The 18,871-nt window shown below is 25.5% G+C and overlaps 1 protein-coding gene and 1 long non-coding RNA gene across 2 annotated transcripts in view; one reads left to right on the plus strand and one right to left on the minus strand.

Moving 5' to 3' along the window:
• Positions 1–4,694: 4,694 nt before the first annotated feature.
• Positions 4,695–18,871, plus strand: part of LOC135927617 (serine/threonine-protein kinase 32A-like) — a 36,130-nt gene continuing 21,953 nt past the window's right edge. The window contains exons 1-2 of the mRNA XM_065463724.1: positions 4,695–4,959; positions 16,725–16,780. Of these exons, the coding sequence (XP_065319796.1) occupies positions 4,761–4,959; positions 16,725–16,780 (255 nt within the window). The 5' untranslated portion in view covers positions 4,695–4,760. The remainder of the gene's footprint in view (positions 4,960–16,724; positions 16,781–18,871) is intronic.
• Positions 14,169–18,493, minus strand: LOC135927618 (uncharacterized). The gene is made up of 3 exons (XR_010572125.1): positions 18,413–18,493; positions 15,851–15,943; positions 14,169–14,239 (listed from the first exon to the last, which is right to left on the minus strand). It is a non-coding gene; the product is annotated as an uncharacterized LOC135927618 (long non-coding RNA).

Below are 18,871 nucleotides of genomic sequence, written 5' to 3' on the forward strand. Positions count from 1 at the left end.
TATGCAATACAAAATCTAATATCAGCTAAGGAGGAGTCCATGATGTAAAAAAAACATTAAACAAGGGAAAAACACATTTCTAATTTAAAAAATAAGGAATTAACAAATAATATTCAACTATATTTCAAAAACAATAATTTATGTGTTGATAATACTGCAATGTCCGAAACGACAATCATCTATCACATGATAAAACATTTGATTAGTTATTTATCTACAGATAGTTGCGCTACAAACGATACTCTTTCCTGCTATAAAAATAGAAGAAAGCATAAAATATAGAAGAAAGCATAAAATATAGAAGAACAAAAGTCTTAAAAATAGTGTTAAATATCCTACTGAATAAGAAACGTATCATATAGTATTTAAAGGAAAATCGTTCATTTTCTCTATTAACTGATGAATAAAATAATGGAAATACTAAAACATTACTGCTGCGCTATTTTAATAAAGAAAGAGGTGTTTCAAGTAAATTTCTAAAAAAAATTTCATCGGACTCGAAGGAGAAATAGAAGGATATTGCGTCTGTGCAGAGCCTTGAAAATTGTAGCCTTTTACTATCAAATGCAACGCTGATAACGCAAGTGTGAATTTAGAAAAGGCAAAGTGTAATGATGAAAATGTTATTCTTATTGGTTGCCTGTGCAATACAATTTACCAAGAGGGGCATGCTCCATTATTAATATACATATAAATAATTGCTATGAAATGTTATCGAATTCAGCAAATCCACTAAAGGGTATTTGTTTTAAAAAGAATTATCGATTCTTAAGATAATGAATGGTCCGAATTTCTAGGAATTGTTCCAACATGGCTATCACTAATATTGGCTCTCGAAAGACTTAATAAAAAATGATCTAGCTGTTAGCTTATTTTTCATGAAAAATTTAATATTTAAATTATTTTTTGAAAATGTAATGGCTGAGATTTAATTGGGCCTACTTATTAATAAAGGGACGACCTTAAACAACGTGGTTAAAAAATTGCAATCCAAAAATAGTGGAGATGTTTTTCATTAATGAATAAATTAATTACAATAAAAGACCAAGTTATCAATAACTTTTATGGCTCGGTTGTAAGAGAAATTCTTTTAATATTGTGATGATCATGATAAAATCGCATCGTTTCAAAATGAAGCTAATAAATTCATTATTTCGTATTTTTTTAAAAAATATGAATTTACAAATAATAAACGGGAAAATCTAAATATTATGAAGTTCGATAATAAATTAAAACTCGAGGAAGTTGAATTAATAATAATAATCAATTTTAATGTAAAAGATATCGAATTAGATGAATTATTTTAGGAATTCTTTGCTTTAAATACATTTATAGGACAAAATAATAATATATCGAATTTGGTTCATGAAAACAAATAGGTACTTTTCAAAAAACATTGCGCTTAATTTTGAAAAAATAAGCAATATTTCGCATTCAAACGCTGATTCAAAACGCATATTTGATCAAACATAATTTCAATTATACTTATAAGGATTTTAAGGAATATGTAACAAATAAAAATTTAATTAATAACACAAAATCTTCCGAATAATATAAATAAAAATATGTACACATTTTTTAAATAATATCTATTAATTTCATATTTAAAAAAAAATAATATACGATCTTCCTTTATTTTACTGTTGCGTATTAGATATATTCTTGAAATAATCACCGGAAAAAAAAATTCATATTATTTGAATTTTTTTTTGGAAATATTGGTTAAATTCTCCCGCTTTTTGTTTAAATGAATCTGACAACCCTGGTGATCACATGTAGTGGTAAAAACTGCTCGATTAAGATTTTCCCCAAAATAATAATATGTAAGCCCGGAAATTTTGCTCATAAAGGGCAGTAAGTTTACTCAAATTATGTTTAGCATATTTGACTCTAGATTATAATAAGAATATACGCTATATTTTTTAAAGAAAAATATTGCTACCGCCAAACTCAATTCATATATTAAATGATAACTTATGGGTTTTAGAAATGACTAGCATGACGGCTTTTATTTGCTAATCTTGGTATTGTTAGAGTGAATTATAATAATCAAAATAAAATATAATTTTTTTGTAGATTTACATTATAAATATAACGATATTTTAGAAATGACTAACATGATGGGTTTTATTTGCTAATCTTGGTATTGTTAGAGTGAATTATAATAATTAAAATAAATTATTATTTTTTTGGTACATATACATTGTAAATATAACGATATTTTAGAAAATACAAAATGAACAGAGTGATTTATGATAATAAGAGATAGGAAATTTTTATTTGGTTTTTTGGCCCGGCCTTTAAAATATATGTTGTAGGGGAGACCGGGGCCTTATAGCAAGTGGGGTAAGAAGACAAACGTTTATAATTTTTTTCATTTTTAGAGCAATTGTTTCAAATTTGACCTAAAGATGTATTTCTATACATGCTATATACTTTATGTTCATTTAGTAGTAAGAGCTCTGTATTCGAAAGATATTAATTAAAAACGATTTTTCTCGAGTTCTACCAGTGTAGATTACAACTTCCCCGGATATGGGGTCAATTGGAGATTTTGTTACCCCTGACATATTTAGAAGTAGCGCTTAATCGAGCCATCGTAGTTTTTTTATGGCTAGATGATGAAGCTCACATTTATTAATTGTTTTAATCTGTCTTAGGAATTTATTTTATTATATATTACTTATCAACTACTGTTTTCCTACTAGGTAGAATGCCATTTAATATTTTGTAAAATGGAGAATAATTTTTATAAATATGAAGAAAAAGAAAAACTGCTGGCATAAACGGAAAGCGCTGAAGATTTTGTTCAAGTAAAACCTCTATTGATATTTTATGTCAAATTCAATAAGTTGGATTTGTTGTGTACATTATGTTTATTAATAAAATAATTTTTAAAAACCACATGCAGTTAAATCCTCGATAATTTCAATAATTTTTTATTTGTTTATATGTGACATTATTAAACTTATAAAAAGTAGTCACTACTTAATTGTTGTTACAATATAATATATATTTTATTGATTTTAAAAAATCTATAAAATAAATCAAAATAAGTTTATAAACTATAGAATAGTAATTTATTATATAATACACTGCATTCGTTAGCATGTCTATGCCTTAGAAAATTTATTAGTCTTGAATTTATTAGTAGTGATATATATTTTCCAAGATTATTATATCCAGAGCCAGTCCAACCCTAGCCTGCCGGATCTAAAGAAAATAATAATTTTCCATGAGGCTTAAAAGATTTATTAATTCCACCTGGTGTTATTTTAATCTTTATTAAAAAAATAATATATACGTTTTTATAAAAAAAAGAGCTGTTTTGGGAAAAAATAAATTATTTACAACATTAATACATGTAAATATTTGTTTGATAAATGATTTTAATTAAGATTATAATCTCGAAAACAGAGATCTAAATCTTGGAATTATCTATTTTATGTGTTTATTTATTGTGAAAGCTAATTTTTGGTAAATACTCTGAATTTATTTTAATTATGAAAACAATAAAAAATGAAAAACTTTGTTATTGGTTAAATTGATATTTGCCATCAAGCCCCAAAGGGTTTGCCGTTTTACCTAGAGTTGTTGGTAGATAATAAAACCAAAATGCGCCAACACTATATAAGATGGGGACGGTTCCGTTTCCAGCAATCTCTAGTTCAAAGTTCCGTCCTAAGTCTCTGCGTGAAAGACATTTGTAGTTGTAGTTTGTTACAAAAGGCATTATTTTTAGCCATATTTTAATTATTTTATTTATATACTATTTATTATTTCATAATCAAATTATTTGTTTTAGAATCATTTCCTGTTAATTTTTTAAAAATAAAATTATTATATTTTTTTGTCAATTAAAATTTGATTAATTTTAGATTTTAATTTTAATGGGTCATATTTGAAAAATGGATAATCTTTAAATGAAAATATCAATAGAATTAATAAATTTTTAATTGTTTTTTTTTCGTGGATGAGTTTCGAGAACAAAGAAATTTATTTATTTTATTTTTTCAAGAAGTCATTCGATAGAATGTAAGATCCTTTACAAAAGAAAGGAATGAAAAATAATAGTAATTTTAAAATGCAGTGTGGGCAAGAGGGACTTTGTGCATATCTTTTAACGATTATCATAAAATTTTATAAAATATAAAGTTTTAAGATTTTTTATTTTTTTATTATTGATTTATTGATTTTCTTTCAATAAAATATGATGCTCTTCATTTTTTTATTACTTATTATTGATAAATTTTCTATTATAATAATTATTGATTTTGAATTCACATATTATTTTTCCGCACTTTCAATGTCGCAATGAGTCGGAAAAGAGAAATTTTGAGCAATTTTTTACCATTCATTTTTAATTTTAATAATTAAAATAAAATAAAATATTCTTCTAAAAATGAAAAAAAAATATGTTATTTAATAAAATTCAACTAATAATGTTAATTAACCTAACATTATAATTTTTATTAAATTCTAAATAATGTTATCAATCTTTTAATTTCTTTTACTGAAATTCATAAATTAAATTTATAAATATTATTGTTGATTTGTTAATATTTTAAAAGAAAAACCTTATTCAGATAAAAAAAAATTGTAAATTAAATGAAAGTAAATTTTAGGATTCTACCGAAATAGATAAATACTTTAAAATGATTGAATTGTTGCTTTAAATTATGCATTTAACTGGTAATTCCTTTTTTTTTTACTGTTTTCTTTAAGCTAACTAATTATTATGACGCTTGAATGAAATTCTTATGCTACTAGAATTGGTTTATCAAATTTTCCCAAATAGAGACTTAAGCGATTTCAACCCAGAATTATCATATAGTAAACATAAATCTGTAGATAGCAAAATGATAATGGGACATTTGAAATCCTTAGTTTGTTGCTATAAATCGAAGTCTCCTACAAATTCGAATGCCAGCGGGGGTGTATACTGTGGGGACGACGAAGGTAATTTATTTTCTGATAATATAGTCTTTATTTCAATATATTGTGGGTGTTTATAATACTATTATTATTTATTAGTAATATTACAATAAATTGTTTATTAGATTCATAAAGTGTGTATTTTTGTTCAGAAAAGCAGTTGCTAAGGCTTTAAATCGACATATAAATTTTTGTGACTAGGCAAAATATATTTAATAAACAATATTTCGCCATTTTTTTTAAAATTATAGGGTTTCAATTATTTTAAATAAATATAAATCTCTAAAATTCATTCTAATGTATTTTTTTTATTTGGATAAAATAAATCATATTTTTCAAACTAGTCACTCCCCTCTGTTAATTTAGGAGATATGCCACACCACTGATGTTACGATTATCAATACTTAATAGAGAAAGTTAAATGTCAGGTTCTGTAGTGGTTAATTGGAATGTGTCGCGTGATACCGCGTCTTATAGACGGGCTTTCTCAAAATACGAAAAAGTTCAAAGAAACCGCAGGCGGAGTTTTTTTTTAGAATATTACAAAAAGAAAAATGGCAAATTTTAAGAAGGGGTAATATTAATTGAGAAAGTGGCATAAATTCATTACACATAGATATAGACGGGTGGGGGTTTGGGAACTTGGGGGATTCCCCCTTTGAAAAATGATAAGTTTTTGTAAATATCACTTTAAATGAGTCTTAAGATCCCCTAAGCCAATGACGCTAGGATCTCCTTACTTGCTAAAATATAAAATGTTTCTATTATAAAATGGATATTGGATATGCATGTTGACTAAGTGGGTACCACCATGAGGTTCAATAGTATTTTAATTACGCTATTGATTTATCCTATTACCACCGTGTTGCAACTAATAAAAAGCATTATATACACATATTTATCATAAAATTAGAACGGATATAACGTAAAAGTATCCTTAAAACGCGCCCTACCCCGAAAATAAGGATTAAAATAGTTTTATAACAAGTTTTGATAATAGAAAAAACCGTTTATAAGTAAAACTCCCTAGAGAGAAATACCCTGGAAATAAAAAAAAAGGTAATAGCAAAAAATTTCCAATGGGGGGAAGACCAAGAGGGTAGTTAGATAAAATTTTGATTAAAAAATGTTCAGGACTGTGTATAAAATATTTTACTATAAATTTTATTAATAATCTAAAGTTAATTCATGATAAATTATAAAATATTAACCCATTTCCCATCGGTATTGGTTGAATTTAGGTTTTCACATAATCTTACGGCTCGGGATTTAATTTTTCAGCTCTTGGGCCCCAATTTTAATCGTGTATTTTTTGTCAAGGACCACGCTTAAAAATATGATAATTTTAAGGCAAGACCCGTTAATGATAAAATGGTATTATTAAAAAAATTAAAAATCCAGAATAGGCTTATAAAATAGTTTGCATACTTGACCGAAGCAATTTTTTAAAATAAAGCTGAAAAATAACATTATGGATCATTAAACATTTTTCACTTTTCATATTCTCTTTGAAACCCTTCACAGGTACAACTGAAATTTTAAATGGCCACTTAGAAATCCAAATCTTACTTCCTGCCTTGATTTTTAAATTCATTCCTGATCGGAATGAGACTTCGAATTTTTTTTAAAATCATTTTGTTTTTCTTATGTTTGTTTGGAGATTAATTTCTTTTCGATTTTGAAATTTCTTGCTTTTTCAACAGTCCAATAAAAATAAATCCGATCGGAGTCATACTTGAGCTTGAGTATTTAAAAAAAAATCTTTGATCGATTTAGACCTAAAAAAATATGTCTCATGCATGATTCAACTTCCTTTTATTTTATTCGAATTATATAAATTTATTTGTTAAAAATAACGTCCCTAATTTTTATAACAAAAAAAATGAGACTCTATTACTTAACTTTATATTTTTACACAAAAACAAATTAATTTTAATTTTATAATTTTTTTTTCTTTAGTTTTTTTAACAATACTATTGATTTTTTTTTGTTAAATGTTAAAATAAACTATTAGATAGATTATGAGATGAGAAGTGATATAAAAACTTTGATTTTACATTTTTATAAAAAAAAACAGAAAATGAAAAACTTATATTTTAAAAAAAGACACGATTTTTTTTAAAAATTCTTATTTCTTTTTAAATGATATTTTTAATTAACTATGCATGATCATTAATAATATACTTTAATTTAATGTTAGTAAAACTTAAAAAAGTGGGCCCCCAATTCTTTTTCATTAGAATTGTAATTGGGGGAACTGACGATTTCAGTTAAGATGAATAATTTTTAAAGGATTTGATATTTAAAGTTTTATGCCACTTATGTATCTTGCATTCTTCTACATATTGATAGTAGTTTATAATTTGTAATATCATTTTCTTTGAACGATAGAAATTTCGCTCTCAGATTTATCTCTAAATTAAATAATCCTTTTTTCATAATACATTAATTATCATTCGCGACCTACTTTTTAAGATTTTGATGATTTACGACTTCGTGATTCACAATTTAACCCCCACCCCTCCATGACCGTTTCCTACACTTATTCACCTATCAAAATTGGTCACAATACTCTAACTGGTATAAGGAGTTTGGGTGCAAATATTTTAGGCTTATACAATATTATATAATATCTTTTATTTTTATACTAGAGTATATCCAATAGCCCTAAATTTTTACTGTAGTTGCAACCCAAATTTAGATCATCTATTAACTATTTGAAAAATAATTTTAACAGATATAAATAATGGGATCTAATATAAATGTTCGGATATGAATATTCGCTATATTTTATTTCCTTAATAGTTTGATCTAACGATTCCCGAGATTCAATGGTTTTTATTTGATAGGATAGATTATGGTGAATTTATATACGCTAATTGATGGATACCTAATACGGGAAACAAATTATTTATGTTTTATAAACTGCTATAAAGAATAATTCTTGGAGTCCAATTGGGTGTTAGAAGATCTGGAAAGTTAAAATTTAATTTGAGGAAAATATTCCTTATCATATAGATACGTAGACTGGACTAAAATCTACACGGGTTGGTTCGATATTGGCTTAAAAGCATTTTATTTTGTATAAATATGATAAACTTTGAGGACAAAAGGATAATTATGAAATGGAATAGGCATTGTAAATAAAAAAAATGTTATAAGTATATAAAAATAATAAATAGCAAACTAACCAATCTTATAATTATTCAAAATGGGCAGGCTGGTTAAACAAAATTCTAAATAAATAGGCGAGCGTTTCTTAAAAAATGCCATGGGCATGTGGGTTGAAATTTTTTTAAAACAATTGATGGACAGGTTAAAAACATACCCATTACAGACCTCTACAACCGGTATCTCTGTTGATCTTTAACTTCTATTTTTAACATTAGGAGAATAAGAGATTTGGTCGGATTTCGTAATTTGCCCTAAAATACTGAATTTTTCCTTATACCCGAGTATGAGCCTACAGTAGCGAGACTCTAGTTTTATTTTTTTTTAATATAATACTTTATTACCAAATTTTGCTATCCAAAAAGTCGTACTTTATACTAAATTTTATGTTAAAATAATTTTGGGGATTTTAAAAGGAAAATGATGGTGCTAATTTTTAGAGAGCAAATGTTACATAAATTAGTATGACCTTAAGAAAAATACAAGCACCTTCCTATACTCTTGTTAGATTAAACATTTTTATGATTTGGCGATTAAAGTTATATTACCATTAATCGGTAATGTATATGACAAACTATAAGTTTAAGGATACCCCCCCCCCACCCTACAAATAATTTTTTGCCCCCCCCCCCACCCTTCCAAGGAATTTGTAAAAATCTACACATTCAAAAAAAATCTTAATATAATTTTTATTTCTGAATAACTTTTAAAGGCTTCTTTAAAATCATAACAATTTCGTGAATTTAATAACTGACCATTTAATTTTATTATTAAATTAGCAGATTTTATAAACATAATCATTTCATATAAACGAATCCTAGCCCATATTATCATGCCTTTACCATGCTTGGTTGTTATAGTATTATTAAAAGATTGAGAGCCGATTCTTTTTTTTATAGAATTAATAGTTCTAAAAATGCTATTTTTTACAATAAATTTAGGATGTATGTTATTTATTTTTTACAAAATATTAACAAATTAAATTAAACCAATTCCAATCATATGATATAAAAATAATAAAGAATTTTATATACTTTTATAGTAAATTGCAGTTTAAAAAGATTGCTTAGTGTTTACTGAAGAACGGATATAATCGTTATTGGTTACTTGCCATAACCGGATTGGTTTCTTAATTCATTCTTTGATTGCAATATTCAATCAGGAAGAAACGAAGAATGGGAGTACTGATATTAATCGGTTAAGCTAAGTCGAAGCCAACTCGAGAGCAGCTGAGCTAATCAGCTCAGGAGACTTGCGAGTTGGATCAAGTCAGAGTGATTTTTTTTCTACTGGAAACTCTATTTGAGTCACTGTTAAGTCGAATCGCTAGCCATCATTACTGTTATGGACATGAAGCATTTATTCCTACCGCTATAAAAATAATATATCATCTCTTTCCAATAATTTTCGTTTAAATTAAACTAATTCCAGAATCAAAGTTTGAATAAATAGAAAATTAATTCGTGCCATTCACCATGTTTGTTTTTTTAATGACAATTTTTTTTAGTAATTTCATTGTAGTTATATTTCAAAACAAAGAAATGTCACGAAAATAAAATCATTAAAATTTTACAGAGAATGAATTATATAATTATACTACAATTTTTATTTGTTTATTATCTAAAATGCTCCTAAAAAGTAAAATATAATTTGACGTTCATAAATCGATTAGCACCGTTTTTTCTAACCATGCCTAAATGTAATAGTTACTGAAGAAAAATACTCTCTACTTCCTTTCCCCTCAAAAAAAATATTTTGGGAGACTTATTAATAAATTTGTAAACCTTTTAAATGTAAAGTATAATATTGTTTGATGGAATGGAATAAATAGTTCCCTATAAACTTCATTTATACTTGATTTGGAAATGTTTCTATTTAATGTTTTTTAAATATTTTTTTTTTCACTGCAAAAAATTTATTTATAAAATTATTGAGATTTTATATTATAGGTATATAGGAAATATGCTATAATAAGATATTCCATATTAAATGTGAACATAAAAACTATATAATTTACTAATTAAAAATGTAATACTTAATTACTCGTTACTTCATTTTTAAAGTAACATCGTTACTTTTGAAAATATATGTTTTTTGGATTAATTTTCTAGACGCCATATAGCTTTGCCTCTTATAAATATTTATTTTTCAGCACTGTATATTTGAAAACTTATTATTATTTTTTTTATTAAATCTGCAATTTTTATCATAATAAAAATATATATTTTTATCGATTTTATAATTAAGAAATTAAGTCATAAAAATTGATGTTTCATTTATTACTAATAGTTTTTTCATTTATATAAATTTTTTTCTAAAATACTATCTCAGCTTTATTAGTGATCCATAATTTCATTTTAATAAAATATAAATATTTTTATAAACTTATAAAATATACTTTATTGAGTCAATTAAAAATTTGGTGGAAAGTAGTTGTAATTTAATTAATTTTTTTTAAACTGGAAATAGTATAGTGACATATTTCTTCTTGCTAATGATGTTTAAAATTATTTTATTAGTTTTTCAGAAAATTAGTCTAGCCTAGTAAAAATATCATAAAGTTGTCCCCACTTTATTTTAGAAAAAATTTGATACGCTTGATTGAATTGCGCTTGATTTGTGATGGTGTGTACCGTTTTAGTCTGATTTGTTACAAATACCATTATTGAGTTATTTAAATTTAACGGCAGAATTTTTTCTATTGGCGAATTTTTTTGAAAACTAATCAAGAGAAAAATAAAATTTAAATATAATTATAAAGAACAAATGGGTCTTTATCATTTCCAGGTTTTAAATTTTGAGAAATAGTTAAAGGTTTAAATTTTTGGCCACCCTTAAAATAGCTTTTTGGGAGCTTAAAATGGTTGTCCCACTCCCCGTTTCCCCATTCACATAGACCTGAAATGATTTGACTAGCATAATTTCTAAAAATATATTTTAACACATTATGTTACTGAAAATTTTCCCTATATATTTTGTCAAACAAAGTTATATGACGGATTTAAAATATTTTCTACTCCAAAGATAAATATTATAGAATTTTAACATCTAAGCAAGTTTATTATAAAATAAAAATAAAAAGGTAACAATTTACTTCAAAAACATCCTTTCGTTAAAACAAAAATAGTCCATAAGGACCATCTAAATCTTCATTAATTTTTTTAAACTTTTTTTTATTAAATTAAATTTTTTTAAATATAAAATATCGATTAACATCATATAAACAAATAATTTTTTCTAATTTTTAAATAAACACTTGGAAACTAAAACCATATCTTAAAATATAAATTCCTTTATAGTGAAATCTCCATAAGATGATCACTCTCGAGGTCAGTTAAGTTTTGAGTAACATTGAAAAGTTATATTTTGTAGGGATGAACCCATCTAACCCATATCCCAAAACCTCGAAGAGACTTTGAACCTATTTTAATAAAATTTATCATCACGATTATCAATCAAGACTTAAAATAGACATTTTAAAATTTTAATTACTAGATCAAAATTTTGGAGATTTAAGTTTAAATCTTTTAAAATTTTATTTTAATTAAATAATGAGTCATTATTGTATATATGTTATCTTCATGTGCTTAATCAGGCAATATCTTATCTTATGGAATTGCTAGAAATATACAGGATAAGTATTTTACTCAAACTGGCCTACATTTTCGGCTAGTTGAGATTTTCAAATTTAAATAAAAACGCGCACCGAATTTTAAAATTCCAGAATGTGTAAAATATCTACCCCTTCATTTCGGACAATTTTATAAGACATTACATATTTTATTTTAAAATCATACTTTATATTTCAGCATGTATAGAGTACCTACTCTATAAATTTCAAACAATTTAATAAGATACGACATAAGGAACTACACTATTGCTTAATGATACATGTAACACATATATAGGTTGATCTTAATTCCTAAGAGTATATATATATATAAGGTATTTATTCTAATATAGGCTAAATATTTAAAAAATTAAATCATTTTTTGTCTCCCAGGTTAAAATTCTAAACATTTTTGATCCAAAATAATTTATTAAATAATAGGGGAGACCGATTCTAGTAGGCCCATGGGCTTAGTTGATGCCTTCCAGGGTTTTTTTAAAATGTTTGCACCCCCCCCCCCTCTTACAAGTATTTAGGGCCGTTTTCATGATAATAATTTTTCTTTTTCACTATTTACTTAGTTTTTGCTCTTTTCTAAAAAATTTAAACTATATAGGAATAATTGAGAAAAGTTATTGACTTAATAGAGGAAACCGGGGCACTTTGATTACATGAGAACGTTAGACTGGAAATTTTAGTCTGATATAGATAATTACATCATACATTATTGGCTAAAAAATATTTGAAAAATATTTAGTATTTTAATTTTCAGAGGGGAAAATGTGTTTTAGCATACTAAAAGAATATAAAATAGTTTCATAACTTTATCGTTTAGATTTATAAATAAATCTTTTAAAATATTAATAAATAAATTTTAGGAAAATTTAAACCCTACTTTTGAATCTAACGATTTTTCAGAATCATAAAACATAAATTAATATGATTCTGAATGATATTTATAAAGGTAGTTGTAGGCTAGGTCAATTAATTATTGCTTATTAAAAAAATATATATTATTTTAATTTTTTCGCAAAAATTCCTAAAATTTCTTACAACTATAATTCAATTTAATTTACTGCGCATTATGACATTATCAATTAATTAATATAATTATTTAGATTCAATTTTCTAAAAATGTAATATTTATATATATTAACTGTATTAAATAAACTAACTTTTATGATTCAGAAAATGTTTTGTTTATTTGGATTAGTCTAATATTATTAAATTTTTCAGGTTTAAACGAAAAGTGTCCCAACCATCCCTGGTCTGTCTCCCCTACTTATATTTTGTTTATAATTACTTGTTTTATTCATATTTAAAAGGGGGGGGGTGAGGGTAAATTTTTATTTGTTTTCAGAGATGCACTGATACTTTCAATTTTAACCGATACTTGTGATCAATATCTAAAATAATAATTAACTCTTATAAAAAAATATTATAATTTATTAGAATACATTTTTAAACATATAAGAAAGAATAAAGAAAAAGGAAAGAGTTCTTCTTTTAAATTTTTTTGCTGAATTTATCTTATGAAGAATAAACATACAATAAAATAAATTATGACCACTGGCTTCATTATAATTCAAAGGCATTATATCTTGAATTAAAAATCAAAAATATTTTTATGGAAATGAAGGCGGGAAAATCTTATAATTTCATTTTCAAATGGTTTAAATTTAAGTTTTTAGGGATTAGCATTACATTTCATATAATATGTAATTTTAGGGCAGAATTTGCAGAATTATATTTTTAAAACATGCCCTTTATTTTAAAACTTTTATGTTGTTGTGATCAAAATAAAAATTTTTTATTAAATAATTAACGTTTAAATAGTTTAATAGACATTATCTAATATTGTGTCATCATTTTTTTACATATATTTTTAGAAGCTATTAGTAATGTTAGTATTATAGGGACTAGTATTATCAGGGCTTGGCTACGCCTAGTGTTGTCGGAAACCTTCAATTAAAATTTTACTCAAAAAATATTACCAAAACCTTGTTTGTCAAAAATAGATAACATTTTGGCTAAAATTTATATCCAGCCGTTTCCAGAAATCAGCTAAATCAAGGTTTCTGACTGAGAACACTAGCTACGCTAATGTAGGAGGTGAGGAAAAGTAATCACCAGGAATCCATTAGTATCCGGAAATGTATTGACAGTTATAATAGATTATGAGTTATATTTTTAACCAAGGTTTAGACAAATATAAATATTAATTTGATTAACCTTATTATATACAAACAAGTTATATCATCCACAAAATAATTCAAAATTAATTTTTTTCTTGCAAATTGTCAAAACAAAGTTAAAATTGAAATCGAAGTTACAAAAAATATTTCCCTCTTCAAGAATGAATATTTTTAAACATAATTTTTATTATTTATAATAAAATTAGAATGGCTTTTGATTGGATTAACAAAAAATATCCATTTCAAGTTATAATTAGGACATCTGCACGTGTGAAAATTTATTATTGACGGGCGTTTTATTTTATCGGCAGGCGGCTTTTCTGATTTTCTTTTATTAATTTTTGAGCAAAAAAATTGATAATTTATTTGAAATAACCGTTTATAAAATAAAATTTATTAGTTCATTTATCGGACTTCTTAATTTCAAGTGAGTTCAGCTGCAAAAAAAATACACTCACTAATAGGTATGTTTATATCTAGGACATATAATATTCTGCTGTTCAAAACTGAGACTTTTAAAACTTTCCCTTTTCTCTTTAACAAAAGTCTAATATAAGATAAAATAATAAATAGCGTCCTTGTTCTATATATTCATAATATTATTTTGTTTTGCTTAGTCTGATAATTGGACGAAGTTTATTCGTTTATCTCTATGTAATTTATTTGAAATAAACATTGATTGGCCCTCTCCATAACAGGCAACAATGAGGTAAAAGAGAAAGTATAAAAATGAGGTTGATACCTAAAAAATATTTTATGTGATATATGATAAAACTAAATTCATTCTTGGCGATCAAATTATTTGATGTTTACTACGAAACAGAATATTTATGTTACATTATTTTGAGATGATAAAAAATCGACAGTATTTATAATTTTAAGAAATTAAGATTTTTCCCTAAACTCCAATCAAAATAAAATAATTTTAGCTGATGTCTTTCCATTCTATTGAACATTATATTAATTGGACCTTTGTTAGTTCCATTAACATTTCTGACCCTCGTAATACGATACCCGAGTAGGAATCTTTGTTTATCAAAATATTGTATAATTATCACATTAAAACGCTGCCCAAAACAGTTATTTTTATAATCCAAATTCAAGACATATATAGTTTGGTCTATTGCCACGAATAACTTCTGTTTTCTGGATTAATACAATCTTTAAATTCTGAATTCTTGAATCTTAGAGTAACAATAATTTATCCAATATTTTATAATTTCTTTAATTTTTCAATCAAGGTTTATCATTCTATTTCATTTTTTTAAATTTTGCCGATATAACAAGAATATGTAAGCCATGCCAAAACAAAGATGATGTTCATAATCACATAACCTGGCACTTATACATATATTATTGTTTCCTTCACCGTTATAATTCACCTAGACCTTAAATTATATACAAATTTATCCATTTCAGAAAAATGGATTCCTTAGTATGTTTCTAGGTTACATATTCTGTCGCTAACATTAAATTCAAATACTGAGGCGATTTAAAAGTTATATAACTTCTTCGTCTGTATTTATCTATTAACATGTCAAATTCCATATTACACAACTAATTTTTCACAATTTTATCTTTCATAGATTAAACATTTTTTAAAAATCAGGTTCCTTTTTTATAATTGCAAAAATAATATAAATTAATAAAATAGTGTTTCCAAAGTTACTATGAGTTCTAAATCGGGCTACAAATGGTAGTCAGCCATCTAAGTAAACATTTCCGTTTTTTCTCACTAATGAAGAACTGTGTAAAGCTATTTCGTTTCATCTTGAGTGTAAATATCGCTTCCTACAAAATATTACCTACTTATTTCAAAGAACACCATACTTTACACTGCTTACCAAAGACCGATTTTCAATGTCAAACATTAATAACCTGATCTCAAAAATCCTGAAGAGGGCTAATATCCTAAATACCGATGGCATTAGTTTAATACCTTTGTCTTCTGGTCTATCAGCTTGGGAATACACATGCATGAATCTTTCAGTACGAACCAATAGAAACACATCTGCGATTTGTCAGCCGAACTCTTGAAAATAAATAAATATGCAGACATGGTAAATGTAATATTCATCCTATTTGTCACCAATACCCTTGGTGACTTTGGTGAGGAATTCCTAAAATTTATCATATTATTAGGTAGAAAATTAAGCGAAATAAATGAAATTCGTAGTAAAGCCTTCTATCTAAAACAAGCCATTATGATCATTGCTATTAAGAGTTCCATAATAATGCAAGTTACCATCTTACCTTAAGTCTTATTTAATTGTTTTCATATGTATATGTACTATATTTATTTTTTAAATTTCTTTATAACCCATGATTTGTTTTTTTATATGTGTACTATATTTTTTTAAAATTTCTTTATAATCTGATTTGTTTTTTTTATATGCATACACATTTGTTTTAAATTCGTTTTTGAATAAATAAAAAGTGATCCAATATTTTAAAAAATATTAATAAATATCGAAAATATAATTTTCTTATCCGGCGCCATAAACTTACTTAAATTTTTTTAAATTTGTACTACAGCATGGCCAAAAAAGTCTGGCTGTAGCATGGCAGCTCACGGGCTTATTTATATTTAATTAAATATATAATTCTTCTTTCTATCAAACAGAAGACCAATTGCAAAAACCAATAAACTACGGAACCGATTCTAAAGATAAGCCCAGAATGATTCTATTCTAGCCATGCTTGCAGTGGGAACCGGATCGTTGACCTTTACTAGATTTTTACTAATATATTACGTTAAGTTATTTATAGATATTTAATTAATAGAAATATAATAATTATATAATTTATTTTAGTATCCTTCAGCGACTTTCAAATCCTAAGGGCAATCGGAAAAGGAACCTTTGGAAAGGTAATAATATTATATAAATATTTTGGATATATTTAAGTCATAACTTAATTTAAAAATGTTTATGCGCATTATAAGTTTTTATAATTTTTAAAATTTTCATTGTAAGCATGTTTCAAATATATATATGTAGTAGTTGGGTCGCGCCTCCTAAAATATATAAAATATTTAACATATCCTTTCATATATTTTTTGAATAAATGCAATTCTAAGATTTTAATAAACATATAATTATATTTATTTATTTTTAATTTTATACTGAATTCATATTTTTAAAAAAATATATAAAATAAAACAATATTTTAAAAGAACTGTTAAAAAACAAAAACTGTTTAGAATATAGTTGAATCGACAAATTTCGATTTGCCATAAGTAAAAATCTTCATTCGGATCCCCTGTGATTACACGTTAATGTCCTTTTGAATAATTTTAGGTCTGAAATCCAAATGAACCACAGGTGTGGGAAATCACCGAAATAAACAATAGGTTGTTTAGATGGCAGTATTTATTTGTTTATAATTTTTCTGATCTCATGATGGAGTTGGTAGAAAAGGATCAGGAAAATCGATCTAAGTAAATATAATCCCAAGCAAGATATATTTTTTCCAATCGGGTTTGGTTTCGTTGTCGGGGCAGAGGTCAGAGTGTTCTAGTGAAAAAAGAATATTTCTGGCTCAATATTCTATTGCTGATCAAATTAATGTCATAATGCCTGTACAGTCTATTTTTTGAAAAGTGACAATATAATTGTAGAATATACAGGGAACATATGTTTTTTGGTGTTTCAATTTTGCAGTATAATACCAATGTCGATTATAAGTTCTTCATTTGAGATATATATATTAGAACGAGGTATTCTTTTTAACCTCTATTTCCTAGGTGGCCTCCCGCAGGGGTCTGATAAAGGGGCGTATTTACCATTCTATGACTGTTGGTTTGATTAGGTGGATAAAAGGCGGTGGGGATTTACTTTGAGCAACTTTTGGGTGTAAATCAACCAAATTCTATATCAATTGTAAATTCCAATCTCTTTATTTTGTAGCAGCAAGATATGAGCTGCTTAGGGCGTTTCTGCTCCAGTGGTCTACGGCTAGCTGTGATATAAGATTATTCAATAGCATATGAGTCAGAAGTGTAATAAATATTGGAGACCGAGGATAGGAAAGTTGAACTGAGGGGTATGGGAAAGTCAAGGCTTAGACCATCGGGCTTTAAGGAAAGGGCAGCATGCACACAATAGGGGAATGATAATTTGAGATTTAAAATGGTAATGAGAGTATTTATTAGATTAATTTTGAGGTTTATTAATATTTCAGAGGACATAAAATTTGACGATGAACTTAAGGCATGTAAAATATTTGGGACGATTAATTGTGAGCTTACTTAAATGTACATTGAAAAGGAAACTAAGTCCCTTTTTAAACTATTGCAAATAGAGCATCTTATTCTTCATTTAGAGATCCTTTTAATAAAACAAAATATGGTTTTAAAGCCATTCGTTATAATTTCAAATTATTCAAAAATTCTTGGCCGTCAATAATGACTAAATCTCTTTATTTTATTATGACAATATAATTATTTATCATTCATATGCTAATAAAAAGGATTGCAATTAAATAAATTAACATAACTTACCATACAAAGCCTTTTATAAATTGTCCAGTCCCTAACAAATATGAACTGAAAGGATTAACGCATATATCAAGTTTTAAAAAAGTATCTAAAGAAAAGAAAAAGAAGACCCTTTTTAAAATACAAATAATTACTTTTTAAATTTTTTCTTCCTAATCATTTAAAATGGAATAATTTATTTCTGGTCCTTTTTTCTATTATAGCATATTAGATAATAATTATAGTATTATAATATTTTATGGATAAATTATGTATTCATGAAACAAAAACTTATTAAAGTAATATAAAAGTCGCATAAAGAAAAAAAAATTTAAAAGATAATTTGAAGTCTATAAATAATAGATATTATTACTAAAAAAATAAAATTTATTGTATAATAAAGGGAAATAAAAAAAGTTATCAAAGTTTAATTTATTCATTCCTTAATTCATATAATAATAAATATTCGAAAATAAGATATTA

The sequence above is a fragment of the Gordionus sp. m RMFG-2023 genome, chromosome 3 (assembly GCF_954871325.1).
Source record: "Gordionus sp. m RMFG-2023 chromosome 3, tfGorSpeb1-WG-v2, whole genome shotgun sequence".
NCBI lineage: Eukaryota > Metazoa > Nematomorpha > Gordioida > Chordodea > Parachordodidae > Gordionus > Gordionus sp. m RMFG-2023.